Consider the following 26754-nt stretch of genomic DNA (forward strand, 5'->3'; position numbering starts at 1 on the left):
TCTTATGGCTCTATTACAAACGGATTTTACAGTACCTTTTACAGCACTGTTTGAAATGTCAGAGATCTTTTTTCTAACCAAAATGGCCACTACCTCTTGTCCATTTTTTGAATGAATTTTAATTCAAAATTTCACAAGAAGGTTGACATTTTATTCAATTCTGTAACTGAAAACTTCATGTTTTGTTAGACATCTTTACAACTAACCCTGCTTCTTTAATTAATTCTCAGTTCTTAGAATGTTTAAATCATTTTTAAAGTATTTGGAATGTAAAACTTAAGGCATTTAGATATTTTTAAACATGCTAATAATGTATAGAGAGCTCTATATATATAAAAAAAAAATAGTTGTATGGCAAGTGACACTGAACTCAAAACTTGAAAATTTGACAAATTTTGAGGTCAGTTGAAAAAATGCAAAAGCTGTGCTCACTTCAGCAGCATATGTACTAAAATTTGGAAGGACATGGAGAACATTAGCATGGCTCCTGCACACAAAAAAATTAAAAATAAAACAGCTCTTTGGGCTGTGATTGTGGATCAGTGGTAGAGCAGTCGCCTAGCATTCATGAGGCCTTGTGTTTGATCATCAACACCACATAAAAATAAAATAAAGGTACTGTGTCCACCTACCAAAAAAAAAAAAACTCTACATAGAATGTTATAGAATGTTATTTTATATATTTAAAATATATATTTAAAGTACTGACATTCTACTGATAAAACTTATTCTTTATGATATATCGCCATTATTAGATTGAAATAACTAAAAACATTTTAATTCAAATACTTGTTGGTTTATATTCAACCACATACCAAAAAGATCTGAGGGATCTACAAGGTTTGTTTATCCCCCAAATGCATTTTATCTTGATACCCAAAAATATTTTTTAAAAGTAACAGTACATAAAATTAATTATGTAAAATAAAGTTTAAAATACTTTTAATAATAAATGTTAATATATAATTTTAAAACCAACCAAATCATAAAAAGTATCAAATTTATAATATTATTATTTTATTTTTCTGTTTCTATTTTTTATGTTTCTATTCTAACAATTTATTTGACTTTTAAAATCTAGTTTCAACATTAGCTAATTATAAATATTTATTTCAATAAAAACTTGAAGTAGCACACAGAACATAAGATTTCTTACATATACAAGAAAATTAGGACTAATAGAAAAGTAATTCACTGAGCAGGGGTGAGAGGGACAGCATAATGAGGTCAGCAAAGAAAATACAAATGAGGGGCTGGAGATATAGCTCAGTTCATAGAGTGTAGTCCACAGCACCGCAAAAAAAAAAAAAAAAAAAAAAAAAAAAAATATATATATATATATATATATATATATATATATATATAAGATTTGGTTCTAAATGTAGGCCCAAAATTTTCACTCTCTGTCAATATAAATAGAGCAACATGATCTATTACATGAATCAGTGACCCACAAACCAGATAAGAAAGAAAAACAGTATTCTTGACATAAAAGAGCAAATTCTCCTTCAAGTCATTCTAAAGATAACTCACATAGAGTGAACATCCTTAAGGAACTACAATGAGTGACATGTGGTCACACCTTACACACTCCTCCAGTGTGGTCTAGTGGCTTAATACCTAAAAGCCTAAGAAATTCTACACGGTTGTAGAAAACTGATACAGGAATACACTTCCCTGGGGGTCTGGCTTACTCCAAGAAAAACTTTTTAAGTATCTAGAGAGAAATAGAAAGAAGTAAATTTGAGATTTTATGTTCTTACCAATACTGATATACAAGTAATTCTATCTTTAACATTAAGCTCCACTGTCAGGTATGACAAATTAGAACAAATTTAAAAAATTAATAAAAAAAAAGTTAAGCACACCACCACATACTTTAAAGATCAGGTAGCAAGACAAGAGTGGAGATAGAACCCAAGGTTACCTTTCTCTTTTAATTTTTTTTTTCTTTTTTTAATGTGGTGCTGAGGATCAAACCCAGTGCCTCATACACACATTGGAGGCAAGAGAGCTCTACCACTGAGCCACAGCCCCAACCCCTAAGGTTATCTTATAAGCAAATAAAAGGACCTCCAATTCCTGGGGCTCATGTTTCCATATGGGAATACATATCTGCTCAAGCCATTTCAGTTTGTCTAACTATACTTATCCCATTTATTGACATAAACTCATTCAAAAGGTCATGTCTAGTATCTAATGAATCAAGAGAGAAAATACTAGGGTATGATAATGTGCCAAGTACAAGCAACATTTCATGAAACTTGATTCAACTCACATGTGTGCAAAAGCATATGCATATGTTCCAGGTCGTAACTAAAACATATTTTTACACTGGATCAGTCAAAAAAGTTTGAAACCACTGCATTAGTTTACTACTATGATCTCTCTCTATTATTATAAATTATTTCCCCATGGAAAAGATAATGATTTGTCTAATCAGACAACAAAAAAGAAATGCTTATATGTGTTCTGCTCTTCCTTTCACATGAGGTTATTCTCAGAACATACATGCTCTCTCTACTAAATTATGTTTTGCACGTGCCTTGTCTCTGGGGAAGAATCTATGGCTTTATAGCATTGCCTATGACTGAGTGTAGGTAAATCTAGGGATTGGGTGCAGAACAATGGACCCATCTGGCTTTAGATACAGATTTTTTTTTTTTTCTGAAATCTGCTTTAATCAATGCAGTTTGAAAATTATCTGAATTGCTTGGAACCAATGTTTCTGATTTTGCAATTTTTTTTTTATTTTGGAATATTTACATATATACCAGGAACCATCTTAGGGATGGGACCCAAGTTTAAACACAAAATTCTCCTGTGTTTCATATATACCTCTATACATATCCTGAAGAAAATTTTATACTTTTACAAAATCTGCATTTTGACTACTATTGTTGACATGAGTTGGCGTGGAATTTACCACTATGACATCAAGTCCAACCTTTCAGATTTTGGATTTTCAGAAAAGGAATATTCATTAAAGTTGACAGTTTTAGCTGATTAAACCCTGTACCTATCTGATTTGATTCTAAACTCAAAAGTATGAGTATGGTGCTGTGGCACACACCTGTAATTCCAGTGGCTTGGGAGGCTGAAGAGAGGATTGCAAGTTCAAGCCAGCCTCAGCAACTTAGCAAGACCCTGTCTCAATATTTAAAAAAATAAATAGGGTCAGGATGTAGCTTAGTAGTAAAGTGACCCTGGGTTCATGTCCCAGTACCAAAAATAAATAAAATTATAAAAAGACTAATGACCATTCCTGCAACCCACAGGTAGAAAACAGCTACATTTTCATCTCTGAATATTTTTAAATTGAGTAGTGCTAGCCATTTAAAAAATAATCAATGAGCCATCACTTAGTATTTAAATAAAATTTCTTGAACATATAGAGAATTATAAAATGTACTGCTAGATTACTGAGTGATATAATCTAAAATAGAGTTATCAGTTCTAATCCAGCTAAACATTGGGACATATCTATCAAGAGTGAAAGCTTCAAGTTTCAAATACTTTGTCCAAAACTGTTTTCTCTCACAATGATTAAACCTCAACTCTAGTGTTTTATGAACTCCTAATATGCTCTCAGAGAAGGAATGCATTAAGAATAGATGTGCTCAGTTTATCTAAAAGCAATACTGGATGATTACGTTTAAAAACAAAACAAAAATAGCAGAGAAGATAGAAAATACCCTTGTTTACTCAACTTAAAATGATCGTGTAAATCATCACAAAACCAATTACCACTGACCCTGATTCCTCTTCCAGTATAAAATCAATTTTTTTTAACTTGGCCACATAGATATGAAATAGTTCTCTACTCATCTTAATTGTGTAATTCTATTGACACGAACACTACTAATATAACAAAAAAAGTCTTAGCGTTGACAGTAAAATAAGATTATACCACCACAATACTTCCTACTGATGTTATCATACATATCCTATTAAAAAACATTTATCTGAGGCAGCTGAATTATGTTTATACTAATATTGCATAGGAAAGTACAATATCCCTGTACATTCCAACAAAAACAGCAGCTAAAGGAAGTACTTGCTGCTGTAGCAGTAGCCAAGTTGTTTTAATCGAGAATCCAAGCCAAAATAGTTACCATTCAAGTTACCCAAAGCAATGGATCCATGCCTAGTTCTGATCAAAGATGAACTACCATCTCTAGTCAAAGAGTTCAACAGATTTAAAGGGAAAATACTTTTGTTAGAAGTCTCAAAAGCACTTTCCTGCTTAAAATTTTTCAAATTTTTTCCTTCCATAAAGACACTTTTTCCTCTCCCACAGTTTTTTATTACACTGACTGTAATTTACCTATAAGTAGAAACACCCAGTCTATTCTTTTATAAATTTTTCTGAAAAACGTACACTCTAATTTTAAACTATAAAGATTTTCAGCATTAATTTATTATATTTATCTGTCAACCTACGGAGATTATTATCGAAACTTGTATGTTAAGTATATGTACCCTACATACCTTATTCTAGGTACTACTGAAATAAGACTATGTTTGACAGTTGATAATAAATATATCTGATCATAAACAAGACACTAAGTGGCACTACAAATATTCTGAGAAAGTATATTTGGGATAGTCTTGGTAGCTGTCCCCTAGAAGTTATTGATCAAAGCCCTCTCTCTACAGCTCCCCAAGTAGTAACCCCAGTGCCAATGACTGAAAACCTCCATGAAAATCTTATCTTTATTTTTAAGTACATTAAAATGCCTGACTTTTTTTTTTTTAATAATACAGGAAAATGGGTGAGGGTGTAGATGAAACAAGATTGGCCATGAGTTTAAATCACTGAAACTAGATGGAAGGTAAAATAAAGATTTATTACACTGTCCTATCAATACTTGCTTATATATTTTAAATTTCCATAATAAGTTTAAGCATATTAAAACTAGCAATACAATTCCAGGTTTCCCACAAAATTAGTACTAAAATAAATCTAACCCCAAAAGATGTACTGCTATGAGTTTAATTAAGAAATCATAAAGCAAAAGGGGACACACTGGGGAAATAAATTGACCAAATTATGTTATGTGCATGCATTAATATGTAACAACAAACCCCACAATATTTACAATTAGAATGACCAACAGAAAAGAGAAAAAAGAAATCATAAAGTAACAGTAAGTGAGCAGACCTAAAAGCAAGAAAAACAAAGCTTCTCCCTGATATTCACTGCACAAAATGAAGAGGTGAGGAAAAATAATTTTAGTAGTTATATTTTAACAGTATATTCTGGAATGTATTACAATTTATAGTAAACTTCTGATAGATTCACCATTAACCCAAAAGTTCCACTTTAAAGCTTCAAAGAAACCTCTACAGAGCAAGTGCACACTAACAATTATCTGACAGCAGATGTCCTAGTTATCAGAAATTAGGGGAAAAAATAACAGAATGAATCAAACACCACTACCCTATATAGATATGTGATTACACAAATGATATGCCTCTACTTCATGTACAACCAGAGAAACAAGTTATAGCCCATTTGCTTACAATTAAAAAAAAAAAATTATGTTAGCTCAAGAATACAATAATGCTATCAGTACTAGCTGCAATAGTAATGTGTACACCAGTGATGACAGGAGTTATTAAAGGCTATCTTTTACTAAGTGCTAAGAAGCACTTTTCATAATTCATTTAATTCTCACAAGAACTCTAAGATGTAGATACTTTTAGTACACTCATTTTAGGAATAAGAGTCTGAGATAAATGGAAGTGTCCAATATTCCTTACCAAATAAATGACAGAGCAGATGCAAACTGAGGCTATTTGGCTCTATGAGCCTTGCTCTTAATCTTCACAATGTACTCTTTAACCATCTTACAACAGAGGAGCTAAAAGAAATCTAAGGCAACCAGTCTTCTGTTCAACCTTCATAACTATCCAGTAATATTCTTAGTTATGTTTCTTATTTCCCTGTAAATGTTCTCTTAAGTTCTTTTCAACTATTGAATCCAGAAATGGAAAGTACTTCTTACACTTTGGGGCAACTCCATTATTTATCTATTGGGAAAGTCAATATAACCTATGAAGAAAAACTCTATAAATAACTGATTGACTCTGCTACTTTTAAGAAGAAAAGTCTACAGGAAAGAAAGATAAAATTAAGTTAAATTGAGCTTTATGAATAATAGGTAATAAGAATAATCCCTTTATCAAATTACTGATAATCAAAAGTATATGCAAAAACCTAGGTAACCACAAACCCTAAGTTTTAACCAAGACTTGTTATGGCTTTTTCATTCTGAAAAATTCTGAGTCATATAAAATGGATGTAAATATCATTTGTGCTATCACTAATACTAAAAGGATATAAGTCTTTTTATGCTTTATCTTAATATATGGGAACAATTATATTGCATAGATATTAAACAATTAACAGTTTTACATTCACAAACTATGGGCACAGCTATGCAATATTCTTGGTTTGCTGAAAGCATCATTAATGGCATATCATAAACACACAGATATCTAAATAGGATGATGGGAGATAGGTAAGGCTGCATGGGAAAGAAAGAAAAAAACAGAATTGCAAAGAATTCAAATATTGCCTATAAAAGAATTACTGTAGATAAGTATTCTAGTTTTAAAAATCTCTTTTATTACTCAAGACAATATTTTAAAAATAAAATCCATAAAATCCCATTGACAGGAGATAAAACATTGGGATATTATAATTACAGATTGACTTGAATGCTTCTACTTTATTCACCCCTTTTCATTTGAGCACAAATCTGTACTTAAAATGATAAGAAATAAAATTTGCATACTTATTGACAATGAAGTATCTGATACAAAATATCAATTAACCAAAATCCAATTATAGCCTAAACTATCAAAAGTATTTATCTTCCCATTACATAAGCACATACCCCCACACACATATGGGGGGGATATGATAAAATAAGATTTTAGTAATAAATCATATATCAGTGTATAAACTGCCAGTCTCTCATACAATTTTACTTAATGAGAACATCAGAGACACTAAGACATTGCAAGATTCCCACTAAAAATCCTAAATCTAACTATTACTAAAACATTATAATTTGCAACAAAATAGAGGTATAGCTAAAATGATTTATAAAAAGGTTAAAATTCAAATAGGGCACACAATAATTAAATTCCTCAATCTAATCTTTGAGCATTCCAATCAACAGTTATTTAATGCTTTTGATGACCTAAACTTTGGACAATAAGGTAAAAAATAACTAGATAAGACAGGGAAGGTTAAGGATCCATTGTTATACTTTAAGGTATATTTGCTCTTATGAAAGACATTCACATTTTGCAAAATGGCGTGACAAAATGGGACTCAAAGGAAAAACAACTGGGGTGGGCCATTTAAAAACTATTTAAGTCTGTCACTGGAGGGCTAACAAAAGCTAGTAATTTGTACTGCTCAGACAAGTAGCTCAACTTGATTGGAGGCTGCCACAAGCATAGGAAACACATAAAAACAATGTTGACAGTTGTTCAACCAGTGAAGATAAAAGCAAAGCCTCGAGGCTATAAAGTAGGTGGTCACTCAGATGTAGAGAATCACATAAAACAGAGATAGAGTTGGGCTTGGCAGTGTCTGTAATCCCAGTGGCTCAAAAGGCTGAGGCAGGAGAATGTCAAATTCAAAGCCAGTCTCAGTAAAAGCGAGGTGCTAAGCAATTCAGTGAGACCCTGACTCTCAATAAAATACAATATAGGGCTGGGGATGTGGCTCAGTGGTCGAGTAGCCCTGAGTTCAATCCCTGGTACCAACAAAAAAAAAAAAAACAAAAAAACAAAAAAACAAAAAAAAAACCCAGAGATAAAGTTCTCTGGGGAGAAAACCTCAAGTCTGAGCACTCATATTCAATGTTCTCAAAACAGAGCAAAAGTATTCATGCCAGCAGTACAGCCACCAAGCTTTAGCTATTTCCTTTCCTCTGAAAGTTAAACTTCCTTTCTCACTCCATATTCTGGTTCTTGTGCCTTGGAAAAACACTTCACGTGACACAAAGTAATTTTTGACATAATTCACCAATTTCCAACGTGTAGAAGAATCAACATTGCAGAAATGAATGATTGTGTTTTAAATACATTTGCAAAGTCAGAGTAGATTTTCTCTTAGTTCCTTTTTCTTCTAAACTTTTTTCTTTTTCTTTTATTTTCCTCCTGGCACTTTATCACTGAACTATACGCCCATTCTCTTTTTTTTTTCAATTTGGACACAGGGTCTTACTAAATTGTTCATGACTGCTCAAACACCCAATCCACCTGCCTCAGTCTCCCAAGTATTTGTGATTACAGGTATGCCACCACACCAGACTACTCTTTTCTTCTTGATTTACACAAGTTTCATAAATTATAACATTTGTCAATCATTCGTCATATTAGTAACAAGTAATATTTCCAATTTATCATTTAACTCCATGCTAGTTCATAAACCTGGGGACATTTTTTAAGGACTTAAAGTGGATTAATATTTACAGTTCCTAGGGGATTGACTGCCTGGTGTATTAATTCCACTTTCTAATCTTATAAATAAATTCACACCTATTTTCTTCAAGTATATTTGTTTTATTTTTTATATATGTCTTTGATGTAAAATTTTAACATAAAAATGAGGTATAGATCCAGCTTTATTTTTTATCCAAAAATGGCTAAGAAGTTTTTCTATTTCTACATATTTTTCTTCACGGAGCTGAACTGCTATCTGTATCATGCTAACATCAAATATGTTTAAATTGACCTTTTATTCTCTGCCATTAAGCTAGAGGCTACAATAGGGGCACTTAAAATGCAGAAATGCTAAAAACAATTTAAATCAGTGAGGACAGGTGCTGTTTAACTACTACTAGTTCCTAATATATTTTAATATTTGTTTGATGGTTTTCCTTACCCTCACAGTATCTTCTTCCAAACTTTTACCATGTGTGTATATTAAATATGAAAAAACAATATCTATCTAAATGGAAGGAAAAAATCTTAAAAGAAGCTAGAAGGAAAACTGAAGTATTCTTTTGGAATGAAGGGCCTGCCAGACTACCCTTTCTGATATTACTTGGTTGCTTTGTATTTATCTATACATTAATAAAGTATAGGTATTTATAAAAGGTAGCAAAATAAACTATAATCTAAAATTAGTAATGTTTTCATTTAAAGAATCAATAGCTTTGGATATTTGATTTCAAAAGTACAGAAACTAAAAAATTAAATATAAGTGCTCTCAAAAATTCCAGTTGCCTTAATTATATATAATTTCTGCTGTATGCTACTAAATCTTACCTACAGGTATAAAAATATATCCTCATACTAATCAATAGTTATAGTGCTTTCATTCCTATAAAAGTCATATCAACATATTATAGAATATTTTTTCTTTACTACAGTTTCACAAAATTATAACTCATGAAATTAAAAAGCAAGGTTTAAGCAAAGGGGTGTAAATAACAGGATACTAAAACAGTATCATAATTTTTCACATATTTTTCCAAGTACTTACTTATTAAGCAATGTATGTTGTGGGAGTATCGAGAATTATCTGGGATGGTAAAGCTGCCATCACAGATAGCAACCTGACTATCACCAAAAGGAAGAGTGAAGAAACAAAGTTTATATAGTAAACATCCCAGGGCCTGCAAAAAAAGAAGCATGAATATCATCACAGCTCAACTGATCAACCACAAAACATAAAAACAGCAGAAAACGAAAATTTGAAGGTTATTTAATAAATAAAAACTCTAATGTTTCCATATTGAATCAATCTTTTAACAAATTATTACTTAAACAAGTTAATGCATTTGATTTTTTAAAAGACATTTAACTTAATCATCTCCATACTTTTCTATCACATCTTGGCAAGTTGGTTTAATTGCTCTGGATTGTGAATGATTTAACTAAAATTAGACATAGCCAGTTCCTTTTTGGGAAAAAAAAAAGACATTTTTTGATATTAAATATACCGTTTCTTCCACAAGGAAAAAATATACATATAACTACAGCATATAACCTAGAAAGTACAAAGCTCTTTCTAACAGAATTATTAAAAATTCATTATAAAACAGATTTTTAAATCCCAGGATTCCAAACAAGTTAGCTAGCACAACTTGACAACCATCAATTAATTTTATTGATTATTTACCAGGCACCTATGTCATTATTTCATACTATAGATATTAGATCTCTATTTCTGTGTAGTTTATTATATATTGTATTAATTATATTTATCATATCAAAAAGGAATGATTCTGTGTGCACAGCCTACAAGATTTCACAAATATCTTACCAATGAATCTACTTACTGACGATAAAGGCAAAACTAACACACAAACTGTGTCTAGAACAGCAGCTCCTCTCAAATCTGAGAAGTATTTTTTAAAAAAGGGGGAAGGGGATTTCTGGCTCCAAAAATTATAACTGTATTAAAGAATGTAAGAGGCATTTCCTCTTAACAAATTGCATAAAATCTTTCCTTATACCTATAAAGTAGCAAATAAGCTTCCCAGACAAGCACAACTAAGTAACAAGTGCACAATCTTTTATAACTACTATGAAGATGGCAATATACAGAAATACCTTTGTAAATTTAACAATATTAATTTACAAAACATTTTCAATATAGTAATAATATTCTAATGAAAAAAGCTTAATGCTCTAGAAATTTCAATATATTAGTTCAACACATTTTAGGCCACAACTCTTAGCAAATACAAAAAAAAACTGATATAATTCCCTGTATCTTATCAGATCATAAAGGAATAAAATCAGAAATCAACACAACAAAACTAAAAATTAAAAAATTCTTAAGACTCAAATGAGAATAGTGATAAAACATACCAAAATCTCTGGGACACTTCTGAAGGCAGTTCCAAGAGTAAAGTTTATAGCTATGAATGTCTACTTAAGAAAATCAGAACCTAATGATGTATCTCAAATCCCTTGAAAAAGTAGAACAAACCAATTCCAAAACCAGTAGAAGGAAATAATTAAATCAAAGCCAAAAATCAATGAACTCAAGAATAAAAAACAATACAAAAGATCAATGAAACAAACAAACGGTTCTTCGAAGAGAAAATTGATAAGCCCTTAACCAAACTAACCAAAAGAAAAAGAGAATAAACCCAAATTAATAAAATTAGAGATGAAAAAGGAAAAATCATCACAGACATCTCAGAAATCCAGCAAATCATTAGAGACTATGATGAAAACTTTACACTCCAATAAATTGGAAAACCTAGAAGAAATGAACACATTTCTAGATGAATACACCCTGCCAAAACTGAATCAAAAGGAAACAGAAAAACTAAACAGACCAAAAACTTGTAATGAGATAGAGCAGTAATAAAAACCCTTCCATCAAAGAAAATCTAGAACCGGACAGATTCTCAGCTGAATTCTACAAAACTTTGAAGAAGAAATAATGTCAACACTCCTCAAATTACTCCATTAAACAGAAAGGGATGGAACACTTTCAAATTCATTCTATGAAGCCAGTATCCTACTTATATCAAAACCATATATGGAAACATCAAGGAAAGAAAACTACAGAACAATATCCCCGATGAACTCAGATGCAATACTTAATATTAGTAAATTGTGTTCAACAACATATTTAAAAAAGTATACACCATGATCAAGTTGGTTTTATTCCAGAGATGCAAGGATGGTTTAATATATGCAAATCAATAAATGTAATTCATCACATAAGTAGAATTAAGGAAAAAATCACTTAGACATCTCAATAGATGCAAAAAAGGTCTTTGATAAAATTTAGCATCAATTCATGACAAACACATTGAAGAAACTAGGGATAGAAGGAACCTACCTCAACATCATAAAGTTGATTTATGAAAAGCCCAAAGCCAAACTCATAGTAAATGGAAAAATATTGAAAGTATTTCCTTTAAAATCTGTGACAATACAAGGACGTCCACTCTCATCACTCCTATTTAATATAATGCTAAAAATTCTAGCCAGAGCAATTAGGCAAGAGAAGGAAAGAAAAGAGACCTCTAAAGTTCAGGAAATAATGCCAAGAGTTAATAAATGGAATGACATCAAGTTAAACCTCTTCTGCACAGCAAAGGAAACAATTAGGAATATGAAGAAAGAACTACAGAATGAGAGAAAATCTTTGCTAACTACTCTTCTGACAGAGGATTAATATCTAGAATATACAAAGAACTCAAAAATTTAACACCAAAAAAATAAAATCATCCAATCAATACATGGGCAAATGAAAACTGACACTTCCCAAAAGAAAAAATTCTAATTACATGAAAAAATTACATGAAAATTACATGAAGAATTACATGAAAAAATGTTCAATATCATTATCAATTAGGGAAACGCAAATCAAAACTACACTGAGATTTATTTCACACCATTCAGAATGGCAGTTATCAACAATACAAATAATAATAAATGCTGGAGAGGATGTAAGAAAGAAGAAACACTTTTATACTGTTGAAACTGTAAATTAGTACAACCACTATGGAAATCAATGTGGCAGTTCCTCAAAAGACTAGGCATGGAACCACTATATGACCCAGCTATACTACTCCCAGGTATTTATCCTGAAGAATTAAAGACATATCATAGTGAAACATGCATACCCATGTTTACAGCAGTACAATTCACAATACCAAACTATGGAACAAGTCTAGGTATTCATTAATGGATGAATGAATAAAGAAAATGTGGTATACATACATGATAAGAGTATTGTTTAGCCACAAAGGAAAATGAAATTATGTCTTCGCAGGAAAATGGATGGAACTAGAGACTATTATATTAAGTGAAATAAGTTAAACTCAGAAGGTCAAGGTTCATGTGTTTTCTCTCATATGTGCAAGCTAGAGAGGAAAAAGGAAAAGAAAGGTAGAGACAGATCGCATGAAAATCAAAGGGAGATCAGTGGAGCAAAGGGACTAAAGGATGACAGGTAGGGAGGGGAAAGTGTTGGTGAGTGATACTGGCCAAATTTTATTGTTATATTATGTGCAGTATGAAAACGTAATAACAAATTCCATCATTGCGTACAATTATAATGCACCAATAAAAAATGTGGGGAAAAAAGAAATTTCAACATATTGGTTCGAAACATTACTGGGTGATTGAATGACTAACAAAATTGTAAAGATTTTAAATAGAAATAACCAGTTCAATATACTTAAAGATTTTTTTTCATAAGGAAAACAGTTTAAAACATACACAGAAAACTGAAAATAAGACTCCCTTAATAGCACTAAAAAAGAAAATAGTATTAAGGGCTAATATCTGCATTAAATTACATATTCTTTCCACTGTCCAGATAGTCAAAGCAAAGGAGATCTATACTTCAGAGAGTATTATCATATCAATCAGATCTTTAGCAATTTCTCCTGTATATTAGAATAAATATTGTTGAGATTCCCAGATACTTTAGCAACACCAGTATAATATACAAATGTGAACCTGAACACTTGGCTTTACATAGCATGAACACAATGAGGTGTTCTACTTGACACCAAAGGTATTTCCATTTCATTCCATTTGATATGAGAATTATACAAGAAAAGGGAGGGAACAAGAGACCGAATTTTGAAGGCACCATCAACTTCAGTTTTTAACATTAACAGGTAACATGAAGGCTCTCTTGCTGAATTTTTTAATACTTAATAAAATCAGCATCCAGGATTTCAAAATAAAAATAACCTACAATGAAAACTTCTAAGGAAAAAAAATTTTTTTAAAAATATGACATGCTAATACTTTAACCTGACATTATAATTCTCTGTCGGCACTACCCTAAAGCAGTATCAAAAATATAATTCTTAACCAATATGAATTGAATATTTTTTTCTGGATTCTTGAACTCACACCTAAAATGGCATATTTCAGCTCAACCTGAGCTAAGTAAGGGAACCATAAAAATGGCTTCATTGAAATTAAAAATCTATCTCTTTCAAGCATATCAACATAGATACTATTTTCTGATTATTTTTCATGTTTCTTTTTTATCTGAGTACCTATTTGCATGTGTATTAATTCTTAAGAAAAAAATAACAAGAAAAAAAGATTCCTCCTTTGTGTCAAGATACTGGATAATGATTGTGTGCTGGGAGAACAATATTTTTGTTTTAATAACCAAGGTGGTTTCAAAACAGGAGTGATGCTAAGATGTCTGTTGCTTAACTGTTGTCAAAATACTTTTTTCAGATAACATGAAATTGAACAGTCACAAATTCTGCAAGAAAAATGAGTTCACCTATTACTTCTTGTAATATTTTCATTATATAAATTAAGATTCAATTTGATTGCTTTCTACCTTATACATAACCCTCAATTTTAATATAAGTCATCCAATGAGTCAAATGTTAATCCCAGGGAAAGCAAATCAAATTTGAATTATATAAGCCAGTGTAGTATTACATTAACAAAACAGAACTTACTTGCAATTTACTTCAATCATATATATAGCTTAAAATTCAACAATCACAACAGTAACTGTTTAATGAGAATGTATATGTTACGTAAACAAATTAAGAGATATCAATTTTTTTTTTTTTATTACCTTATTAGAATACCTATCCCTTAAGATTTTGTTTGGTATTCCAAGAACAGGGGAGAAAAATCCAGAAGATAATAACTTGATTTCATACATTACAATTGACTACTTTATGAACACTGCTTTAAAAACAAATTAAATCTGACCTTTTTCATAAATCCCAGAGCTATTTCAAAGAATTATATTCTTCTATTTCCAATAGGTTCCTTAATGGTAATTATGACTAAACAGTCATTAAATTTAAATAAATGCACATTTAAAATAAAGAGTTTAAACTCTAAAGAGATGTTGCAATTCTAATATAAAGTTCAACTATGAGAAACAAAATCTTTCTCAATAATTTAATCTAGATAGCTAAGGCAATAATAATTTCAATATAGTCAAATTGGATGTTTAGAATTAGAAAAAAAAATTTCTCATGTCAGCTTCCATTAAAAGGATCCTAAAATAACCTGAAAAATTATCTTGTAATTACTTAAGAGTTATATTCAGCTCTTCTATATTGGGATCAACTAAAAATTCCACTCTATCAAAAAAGTTAAATGTATAATCTAAATACAAAAACTATGATAAACAGATACATTATATGTAAGTTCATTGTTTTTTGATATGTAAGCTTTCCATCTGAGGATTCAGAAGATAAAAGGTTCTAGTATTTTTCTTCTCCTGAATAAGAAGTTCTCCTGCATACTAGTCTTTTCTGCTCATTAGATAATGCTTTTCTGGAGGCAACAGGAAAACAGTCAACTAAAATCAGATTTTTTTATTTAGTTAGAGCAAATTTCAGTCTTTCTTAGCCTTACCCAGATATCAGCCTTGGTAGTGATGGGTTTCCCTCCATAAAGGTTGATCATTTCAGGGGCTCTGTATGACAGAGTCGTATACCTGGCAGTAAACAAGTGAAATGGAGTAGTGAAATTAAAAATAATAATAATAATAATAATATTGTTTATAAGATACTACGAAAAACCTTTGAAGTTCAATAACATTATATAGAAATGATATTATTTCTAAAAGTTCATTAAAAACACCTTATTCAACAAGTACAAATCTCTAATAATATAAAAGCCTAATTCCTTTTATTATAAAAATCTTAATGTTGGTAGAACTAGAAATAATTTCTCTTGAATTTATGTGAAACAATACAATTTGACTATAATAGTTTCCTTATCTAATCTATTAAAAGTAAAACTTCTACCCTCTCAAGAACTTAATTGATATGTTTAAAGTAGTTGTTTCTATGGATGCTAATATACTTCCTTGCATATGTAGTAAATGTTGAAGTATTTTATAATTGTTTTAAAAGTAATAATTGTCATAATTCTAAATACACACATTATGTATACTTCTACTACCAACTGCCAACATAAACTGTTTAGAACTAAAAGACACTGAAAGTAAGTTTACAAATACAAAAATCCCAAATCCACTGTGAACAGATCATTTTAATGAAATACTATTCAAATCTCATGGCAGAATTATCAGAGTATGAACTTCCTATATCATGACAAGATTCACTTTGTGTGTTTCTACATTTTACTTTACAAGAAGTATCTTAAAACTCTACTTTACCATTTATTTTTTCCAAATTACACTGACTAATGAGACAATCTGAATGGTACTAGCATGGAGGAATGACTAAAGAACCCAGAACAGGAACTGCATAACAGCAGATTTTTTTGTTCACTACTACACCCCAGCACCAAGAACAGTGTTGGCCCTAAACAAATGAATTGTTACCTGAATGAATTGAAGGCCTAATACTCAACTGAGCCCAAAGCACAAGAACTTCAAATAAGTTTTCCATTCATCACAAAATTTGAATCAATCAGCGAAATTCAGCTGAACCTTAACTATACCTCAGAATGCAAAAGCAAGAAATAAAATGTCTAAGCAGGTTAGAGATATTTGAATGGAGTCCTAGAGTAGCCATCCAATCTTTTGATTAAAAAAAAAAAGTTTAATTATATACATATTCCAATAAATCAATTCTGTATTTCAATATATTATTCTTTTGTTCTTCATGACATTTATATGTTTACTAATATGGCTGTTTTTATAGAACCTAACATAATCATCATAGGCTAAGGTTCTTAGGCAGAAATATGTAGTATGAAAGTCCAGAGTATTATTACAAATGACCAGAGTAATATCAGTTTAATTTCAAATATTTCAAAATACTGCAGTACAAATGATAGCTCCTAGATACTCTTAAGCAATTGAGAATTTGTGAGGAAGTAAAGAAAGGCCATTTAGAAAAAGCAACTACTTAGAAAATTCCTATTCTGACAGACCTTTCTGCCTTCTGTAATCTAAGACAAATAGTTCTATCTTCCAAAACTAGAAAACAGAAAAGTTAGAAAAAGGTCCTCCTGCACACTCTAGAAACCATGGAAAGTACTGGATCAAGAAAACATAAAACATGCATGACATATTCACCAGAAAGTTTTCCAATGCACCATTACAAAATAAGAGACTTGATACAGTCTTAACACTTTTTCTATATGATTTTCAATGCATACAAGTTAATCTTCTTAACATTAAATAAGAACAGCTTACATATTTTCAAATAATTTTTTCTTAACACATACAAATTTCTTAGTTTAGTAAAAACAAAATTTAGCTAAACTCAATAATCATTTAAAATTCCCTTTAATGATTTCACTAATTACTACAGCTTATTTTACAAGTTTCTTTATGTATCTGTTCACAATATAAATGAAATATTTACATCCATAGTAAAATATATTTCCCATTGTCCACTTCAGATGTAAATTAATCAATGACTGTGGCATAGAAATATTTGAAGTAATCTATAAATTAAAGATCTAAAATTTGCATTAACATAGCTGGTCACAGACTCAAGTTAACCAAAATTGATATGGAACAAAATATAATGAGGATAAACACTTACTTTTTAATTTCTTCTTCTACTACATTAACTCCATCCTTTTGAGGATTAAGAAATTTATTAGTGGCACTGCCAAAGTCACAAAGTACGTAATTTCCACCATCATTTAACAAAATATTTTCTACCTTAATAAAAGAAAATCAATGATTAGTATTTTCAAAGTCAATGTCTTCTAAATTTTAAATCAGTACACAGCTGAAACTATCAGTTTTGTAAGCAAAAGGCTAATGAGCTATGACAGCATCAAAAGAAAAAAATCACACCAAATCATTAGAGTATATATTAAATCTGCATATTCTAAAGAACTGAGATGAGCTATACTAGTTATCCAAATTAAGGGACAGAAGTCTGAAGTAATATATTTCAATACTACTTTGACTTACCTCCTATTACCATAAGTTTCTTTGGATGATGCTTTCATGATTAACAACCTATATTCTAAGCAACATCTTCTATTCTCTTTTATCTTTACAGCATTTTATAATCATCTTTTATAAAATTTTATATAATCAGTCAGAATCAGGATTCATTCATTCATTAAACAGTTGGTAAGACTCTGCTATGTACCAGACACTGTTCTGAATGTACAGTTTCATCACTGAGAAGAAAAAGAAAAGCTCTACCTTCGAGGAGCTACATTCAAGTAGAAGACAGACAATAAACAATAAGCATAATTCATAAGCAAATTACACAAAATCTTATAAAGTACAATTGCTAGTAAAAGGTAGAACAGATAGTAAGAGCCTTACACTTCAATTATATACAAAGTGACTCAGCTCATAACCCACTGAGGTGATCTGAGCATACTTGAATGAGGGGAAAGTGTAACAATAGGAATATATAAGCATGAAACACTTCAGAAGTTTTGTATTTTGCAGTGCTAGGGATAAAACCCAAGATCCTCTCCTGTGCTAGGCTATCATTCTACCTTGAGCTATACACCTAACTCAGGAAGAGTGATACTTGTAATTGTGTCTGGGGGCATCAAAGATGACACTTACGGTTCTAAATGATATCTCTAGACATCACCTATCTAAATGATATCTCCAAAAATATTCAGTCCCCTTGGAAGATTATTTCTTCAATTTAACAAACAAGTACCAAATATAAGAAGTCAAGAGTCCAAAAGAGGTAAAATGAAGTGACCTCAAGGATAATCATCGCCAATTACAGTAAATCATAGAAAATAGTAAATTATAAATAAATGGGAAAAAAGATATATTTATAGTCTACTCCAGTGTCTCTTGAAAACACCCTGATGCTTGCTTATTATGGAATACAGAAAATAAAAGGAATACTGAACTGAAAGAGAACAGTGTGGAAAGATACTCAGTGTATATCAGTGACATTCATGATTTTGTTCAAATGAAACCTTTTAAAAGAGGCTATTCTGAGAAACAGCTGCAGAATAGGAATACGGCATTTCTGTTAAAAATCCTTAGGGTCAAATAAAGCACAATTTCAAATCTACCATTGGGTCCTTGACCTGAGCTCAGAAAATGTGTGACAGAGAGACCAATCTCAGTGCTAGTAATAAAACCTTGTTTAGGACTGGGGATGTAGCTCAGAAGTAGAGCACTTGCCTAGCACAGATGAGGCAGGCCTTGGATTCCATCCCCCACACTACAAAGGGAAAACAAACAAACAAACAAATAAAAAACACCTAGTTTAGATGAGGATAGTCCAAGAACATTTTAACACTTCTACCCCAAAGTCTAGAACAGATAACTCTATATGTAAGTATTTTAAAATTCTTACCTTCAGATCCCGATGAATTATTGGAGTCTTACACTGATGCAACCTTGCAACAGCTTCACAGGTATCACAGAATATCTGTAACACTTCTGGTTCTGTAAAACCTGTCTGCAGTTTCTTATTCATCTGATTCACTACCTGCCCGGCTAAGAAAAAAAAAGGGCATGTTCATATTTTTTTAATAAATGAAAACTACCACACAAACAAAAAAATTAAATGTCTTTATGGTCTCAGGTAATGAGAAATTGGCTTCGTCATAATTTTCATGAAAGAATGGTTGTTATATCAAATTGTGTTGATTTAATAACACTTTTTTGTATTTTAAAACTCTAAGATGAGAACATCTTAAAATAGATAATATCCAATAAATACTATTGACCATTTTTTAACATCTTAACATATCTGAAATCGCAGTTTTCTTTATAATTGATGACAGTTGATGTGAACCAAAAGTTATTCAGTACTGTGCTATACTGGGTAAACTGTGTTAAATAAAAAATAAGGTTTATATTATCATGGAATTTACAGTTCAAAGGTAGAAATAAACAACTACACAAATAATCATAATTATATATAATAAAAACGAGAGAATTTAATATAGGAAACAATTTTAACAGTGAAGAAGAATGGGAAGAAGGTATCAGGTCAGGCTCCTCTGAGGAAGTAATATTTATGTTGAGACTTAACAACTATTAGGAATTAATGAGGCAGAGATTAAAGAGAATGCTATACTAGTGATAGTGAGTTATATATAAAAAACACCTCAGGCTTGGGAAAGAGCTTGAGGACTATGAATAACTTAAAAAAGTCAAAGCTGATATGGTCTAGGAAGCAGAGAACAGTGGTGAGATGAGAATGATAAGTCAGACAAGGATTAGCCAGATTTTGTGTTTTATCTTGACAGTCAACAAAACTTCCTGATCTGACTTTTAAAAATATTTACTTGATTATGGGGTTGAGGAATCAAAAGAGTAGAAATGGAGGAATGAACTAAGACACTAATGCTGTAATCCAGCTAAGAAATAACAGACCTGAGGAACTGACTATAATCAAATAGCCATACATATACCATTGAGCTCTGAAAAAATTATTATATAATATACTATTGAAGCCAGAATTAAGGACAGGTAGTTAGTGTAGAAATCGGGGATCGGGTCAAATCGAGGAAATGAAGCCATGAAGCCATCTGCCTCTGGAAGTTGGAGACTGCCCCTGGAAGAATGGAATGTCAAGGATCTCCAGAGCCCATTGATTACCAAATTTACCTGCCTTTATCAAGGACTGCAAGCAAGGAGCTGCTAATTAATGCCCCCTGGGCCCTTATCTGCCTGAATCACCTTGACCCTCCCCCTGCCCATGGCTTTTCACTTAATGCAAAACCAGGCCTAGTCACATAGGCAGGAAGGAGAGTTAAGGGGGGGGGGGGGGGGGGGGAGAACTGGAGAACAAAAAGAAACTTTAACCTATAAAAGATGTAGGGTGTGCTCACTTCTTGGGACTTTAGAACATCAGCCATGGCCCCCTTCTTCCTGCCGGGAGAAGTATGTATTATTTATTACCTTTAAATAAAACCTGCTTAATATGCTTGCCTTGGCGTGCTTCTCTAGTGTTCAATCTTCAACATTAGAAGGAGCAGAACTCGTCACCGGTAAATGGCGGTATCACTATGATAATTGATAGTAACCACCGTTATATTTTAAGAACACAAATAAATATGTGATTCATAAAGAAAATATTCTATAAAAATCAAATTTTGGAATTTAAAAAGGTATAAAGCTTATATTAACTTGAAACTTTCTTACAACAAGGATGGGTAAATGAATGTTGGATACTCTATAATCTGTAAACTTGTTGCTTTTGTTACTACTATTTAAAATAGCAATCTCTTGTCTTTATCTTATCTTTACTCTTGGAATTTTAAAGTGGAAAGAACAAAAAAAATTAATTATGAATCCCTGGGCTGGGGATGTAACACTTGTCTAGTATGCATAAAGGCTCTGGCTTAGATCCCCAGCCTGACAAAGTGGGGTAGTCCCTGAAAACTCAGGGATAATTTATTCAGAAGATTGAGAAGACACCTAAATAGGCAGCAACTTCCTTTATTCCCTTGTTTAGCAGATTCCTTGGCAGATATCTATTGTTAAACTAGGAAAAGTCTGTTTTTATCTAAAAATTAAACCAGAAGAAAAATGGGTTCTTAATGTTCAGACACAAACTTGAAATATGACTTCACAGCTAAAGAAATCATAACCTTGAATTCATTCCACCTCTTACAGTGTTGTAATGTGCAGGATTAACTGTAAACAAATGTTAATTCCCTTTCTTCTCAATGGAGATCTTTGAAATAGAAATCCTGAATCACAAAAATCAAGTCCTTAATAATAACTAAAACTGCATGTGAGTTAAACTTCAAATGTAGAAATTCTGTTACTCAAAATCAGAGTTTTCTGAAAATTAAGTAACAGAAGAAAACCAGTGAAGAATGAGACTTGGATTTGGAAATCAAGGATTACATATTGAAGGTTTATGCATATAGATCTCAAATCTTTCCAGATATTCCAAATATTATCTCCTAAACAAAAGATGTTAAATTCTGCTGATCAAAATAAGAAAATTAACATTTTTCTAACCTCTTAACCTTTTTATGAATATACATACTTATCACTTAATTTAAAAACCTCAAGTAAAACCTATAATTCCATTTAAATTTTAATGCATTTTTAAAGAAATTATTCATTTTTAACTGTAGTAAATTGCATCGATGGACTCAAATCTTCAACCTTCCCTTTTTTGACAACCTTTACCCTGTAATTCATTGCTCCTACCAATAAAATAGGCAGAAAACATTTCCTGCTCTTTGATTTAGCTCAGTCATGTGATTTACCTTCTGCCAAGAGAAAAAAGTAGAAGTAGCAGTACACCCAGTCCCAAGCCTAGGCCTTAAAAGGTTTCATATGCTTCCACACACCCTCTTATGTTTCTATCATCTCTATGAGGAAATCAACCCCACAATAGCTTGCTAGTGCCAGAAGGAAGGTGAGAGAGATGTGAAGCAAAGCTACTTCAATTTATCCCAGTTTGCCACCTGACATGTGATTAAGCCAGCTGAAATCAGCAGCACAGTCCATCACACTCAATCCAAAACAGCTGGCCCACATATAGATAAGCAATAATAAATGACTATTTAAAGCTACTTAGTTTGGGGATATTTTGTTATTAAGTAAAAACTAGGAGATATAGAATTTATAGGAACTTAGAACAAGTTCTAAAAACAGAAATTTTTTAATTCATAAATTTTTATAATTTATTCATAAATTTTTCATAGAACAATAGAAATGTTTTTTAAATGTCTATACAGATTTCTGGAGGTCTGGATATCTGAAAATTAGCAAATTAAACAGTAGCAAACTATAAATTTGCAGAGACGAAAAATGATTACATGTCATCAGAAATGATTTTAAACAATGGTACCTGAAAGCTTACAGGGGTAAATTGCCTATATAACACATTCTTCTAGTACCTATACAGTTTTATTCCAATATAATCAAAACCAATATACCCAACTATATATTACATTGGTTCCCTTACAAAAGTGCTTTCATTCTTAACATACAACTAACTTTTACAAAAGAGGAGGAGAATATTTATTCTCCTATTCTTTGCTCCTCCAAATCACTTCTCCCCCATGGGAGAAAAAGGAACTTATCTAACTGATTAATCTGAAAAAAGGAACAGAGCACTCAGTTCAGGCTTTTGGATCCTTTCTCCTAAAATAAAACTGCCCATTCAGATGGTACATTCTGATCTGTACTACATGTAGTATACTAACTTAGCCAGTGAAATATTTGAAGAAAACTTCTTGCATAACGAAGAAAGCTTAGTAACAATAGGAAATTTTCAGAAAAAAAAATTAAAGGAAAAGAGAAAATTTTTTTCATTTTTAATGATGCTAGGGACTGAACCCAGGGATGCTCTACTACTGAGTTCCATCCCCCAACTCTCTATTTTTCATTTTGAATCCAGGTCTAGCTAAGTTGTCCAGGCTGGCCTCAAACCTCTGATCCTCCTTTCTCAGTTTTCCAGTGGCTGGAATTAGAGACATGAAGAAAAAATATTTTTAAGAACTAAAATTTAGGGGACTGGGGATGTGGCAGAGCACTTTCCTAGCATGCATGAGGTCATGTATTCAATAATGAGACTGCCCCCTCAAAAAAACTGAAAATTTATATCCACAAAAATAAAAATATTCACACCTCAAATAAGAGCAAGGTATATTTTAACAAAAGAACAAGAAAGGATTCTTAGAAATTAAAATGGCAAAAATACAAAATTCTACAGAAGAACTAAAAGATAAACTTAAGGAATGCTTCCGATGAAAGTAAAATTTTTTAAAAGAAGTAAAATGAGGATGAAAAGAAAATCAAGAGAATAATCTAGAATGACAAACATCTTTGAAAATGAACAGTCCAGAAACAGACAAAAATGAAAGAAAAAAAAAACTGAGTGTACCACAAAAAAAGGCTACCGAAAATACCCAAATCAAGGAACATAAGTTGTGAAATTTCATTATGCTTAAGATAAAGGAAAGTTTCTAACTATAAGTGTCTTTGGAGAAAGAGGGCACATAAATTAAGGAATCACAATAGTATCAGACTTCTCAACAGCAATACTAAGAAAAAAGAGAATAATGTCATCCAAATTTTGCATCAATATTTTTTTTTATTGTAAACAAATGGGATACATGTTGTTTCTCTATTTCTACATGGAGTAAAGGCATACCATTTGTGTAATCATAAATTTACATAGGGTAATGTTGTTTGATTGTTATTTTTTCCCTTCCCCCCACCCCTCCAACCCCTCCCTTCCCTCTTTACAGTACTTCCTTCCTCCATTCTTGCCACCCTCCTTAACGCTAACCCTAAACCTAACCCTAACCCTAACTCTAACCCCTCCCACCCCACATTATGTGTCAACATCCGCTTATCAGCGAGATCATTCATCCTTTGGTTTTTTGAGATTGCCTTATCTCACTTAGCATGATATTCTCCAATTTCATCCATTTGCCTGCAAATGCCATAATTTTATCATTCTTTATGGCTGAGTAATATTCCATTGTATATATATGCCACAGTTTCTTTATCCATTCATCAATTGAAGGACATCTAGGTTGATTCCACAATCTGGCTATTATGAATTGAGCAGCTATGAACATTGATGTGGCTGTATCTCTGTAGTATGCTGATTTTAAGTCCTTTGGGTATAGGCCAAGGAGTGGGATAGCTGGGTCAAATGGTGGTTCCATTCCAAGCTTTCTGAGGAATCTCCATACTGCTTTCCAGAGTGGCTGCACTAACTTGCAACCCCACCACCAAGGTATGAGTGTACCTTTTTCCCCACATCCTCGACAACACCTATTGTTGCTTGTGTTCCTGATAATCGCCATTCTATTGGGGTGAGATGGAATCTTAGGGTAGTTTTGATTTGCATTACTCTTATTACTAGAAATGTTGAACATTTTTTCATATATCTGTTGATTGCTTGTGCATCTTCTTCTGTGAAGTGTCTGTTCATTTCCTTAGCCCATTTGTTGATTGGATTATTTGTATTCTTGGTGTAGAGTTTTTTGAGTTCTTTATATATTTTGGAAATTAGTGCTCTATCTGAAGTATGAGCGGCAAAGATTTTCTCCCACTCTGTAGGCTCTTTCTTCGCATTGCTGATAGTTTCCTTTGCTGAGAGAAAGTTTTTTAGTTTGACTCTATCCCAGGTATTGATTCTTGCTTTTATTTCTTGTGCTATGGGAGTCCTGTTAAGGAAGTCTGATCCTAAGCCAACATGTTGAAGATTTGGACCTACTTTTTCTTCTATAAGATGCAGAGTTTCTGGTCTTATTCCGAGATCCTTGATCCATTTTGAGTTGAGTTTTGTGCAGGGTGAGAGATAGGGGTTTAATTTCATTCTGTTGCATATGGTTTTCCAGTTTTCCCAGCACCATTTGTTGAAGAGGCTATCTTTTCTCCATTGCATATTTTTGGCCCCTTTGTCTAGTATGAGAAAATTGTATTTATTTGGGTTTGTGTCCGTGTCCTCTATTCTGTACCATTGATCCACCTTTCTATTTTGGTACCAATACCATGCCGTTTTTGTTACTATTGCTTTGTAGTAGAGTTGAAGATCTGGTATTGCGATACCCGCTGCTTCACTCTTTCTGCCAAGGATTGCTTTCGCTATTCTGGGTTTTTTATTCTTCCAGATGAATTTCATAATTTCTTGCTCTATTTCTGTAAGGTACATCATTGGGATTTTAATTGGAATTGCATTGAATCTATATAGCACTTTTGGTAGTATGGCCATTTTGACAATATTAATTCTTCCTATCCAAGAACATGGGAGATCTTTCCATCTTCTAAGGTTTTCTTGAATTTCTTTCTTTAGTGTTCTGTAGTTCTCATTGTAGAGGTCTTTCACCTCTTTTGTGAGATTGATTCCCAAGTATTTTATTTTTTTTCGAGGTTATTGTGAATGGGATAGTTTTCCTAACATCTCTTTCTGAAGATTCATCACTTATGTATAAAAATGCATTGGATTTATGAGCATTGATCTTCTAACCTGCTACTTTACTGAATTCACTTATAAGTTCTATGAGTTTTCTGGTGGAATTTTTGGGTTCCTCTAAATATATAATCATGTCAGCAGCGAACAGGGATATAGTTTGAGTTCTTCTTTTCCTATTCGTATCCCTTTAATTTCTTTGGTTTGTCTACTTGCTCTGGCCAGAGTTTCAAGAATGATGTTGAATAGAAGTGGTGAAAGAGGGCATCCCTGCCTTGTTCCAGTTCCTAGGGGGAATGCTTTCAGTTTTTCACCATTTAGAATGATATTGGCCATGGGCTTAGCATAGATGGCCTTTACAATGTTAAGGAATGTTCCCACTATCCCTATTTTTTCTAGTGTTTTGAGCATGAAGGGATGCTGTATTTTATCAAACGCTTTTTCTGCATCTATCGAAATAATCACGTGATTCTTAACTTTAAGTCTGTTGATATGGTGAATGATATTTATTGATATCTGGATGTTGAACCAACCTTGCATCCCTGGGATAAAACCCACTTGATCGTGGTGCACTATCTTTTTAATATACTTTTGTATGCGATTTGCTAAGATTTTGTTGAGAATTTTTGCATCGATGTTCATTAAGGATATTGGTCTGAAATTTTCTTTCCTCAATGTGTCTCTGTCTGGTTTAGGTATCAGGGTGATACTGGCTTCATGGAATGAGTTTGGGAGGGTTCCCTCCTCTTCTATTTCATGGAATACTTTGAGCAGTATTAGAATGAGCTCTTCTTTAAAAGTTTTGTAGAACTCTGCTGAGAACCCATCTGGTCTCGGACTTTTCTTTGTTAGTAGGCTTTTGATGACCTCTTCTATTTCATTGCTTGAACTTGATTTATTTAAGTTGTATATGTCCTCCTTGTTCAGTTTAGGTAATTCATATGTCTCTAGAAACTTGATGTCTTTGAGGTTTTCT

General features: G+C 32.0%; 1 protein-coding gene and 1 pseudogene across 2 annotated transcripts in view; one reads left to right on the forward strand and one right to left on the reverse strand.

Annotated features, from left to right (window-relative positions):
- Bmp2k (BMP2 inducible kinase) overlaps nt 1–26754 on the reverse strand; it is a 143681-nt gene that overhangs the window by 69130 nt on the left and 47797 nt on the right. For both annotated transcript variants that reach the window (XM_047567040.1, XM_047567039.1), the window contains exons 4-7: nt 19230–19372; nt 17475–17596; nt 15364–15445; nt 9515–9647 (exon numbers count right to left, since the gene is read on the reverse strand). In XM_047567040.1, coding sequence (XP_047422996.1) covers nt 9515–9647; nt 15364–15445; nt 17475–17596; nt 19230–19372 — 480 coding nt within the window. The remainder of the gene's footprint in view (nt 1–9514; nt 9648–15363; nt 15446–17474; nt 17597–19229; nt 19373–26754) is intronic.
- LOC124995146 (uncharacterized) lies at nt 425–523 on the forward strand (annotated as a pseudogene).

This window comes from Sciurus carolinensis, chromosome 10, assembly GCF_902686445.1.
Source record: "Sciurus carolinensis chromosome 10, mSciCar1.2, whole genome shotgun sequence".
Classification (NCBI taxonomy): Eukaryota; Metazoa; Chordata; class Mammalia; order Rodentia; family Sciuridae; genus Sciurus; species Sciurus carolinensis.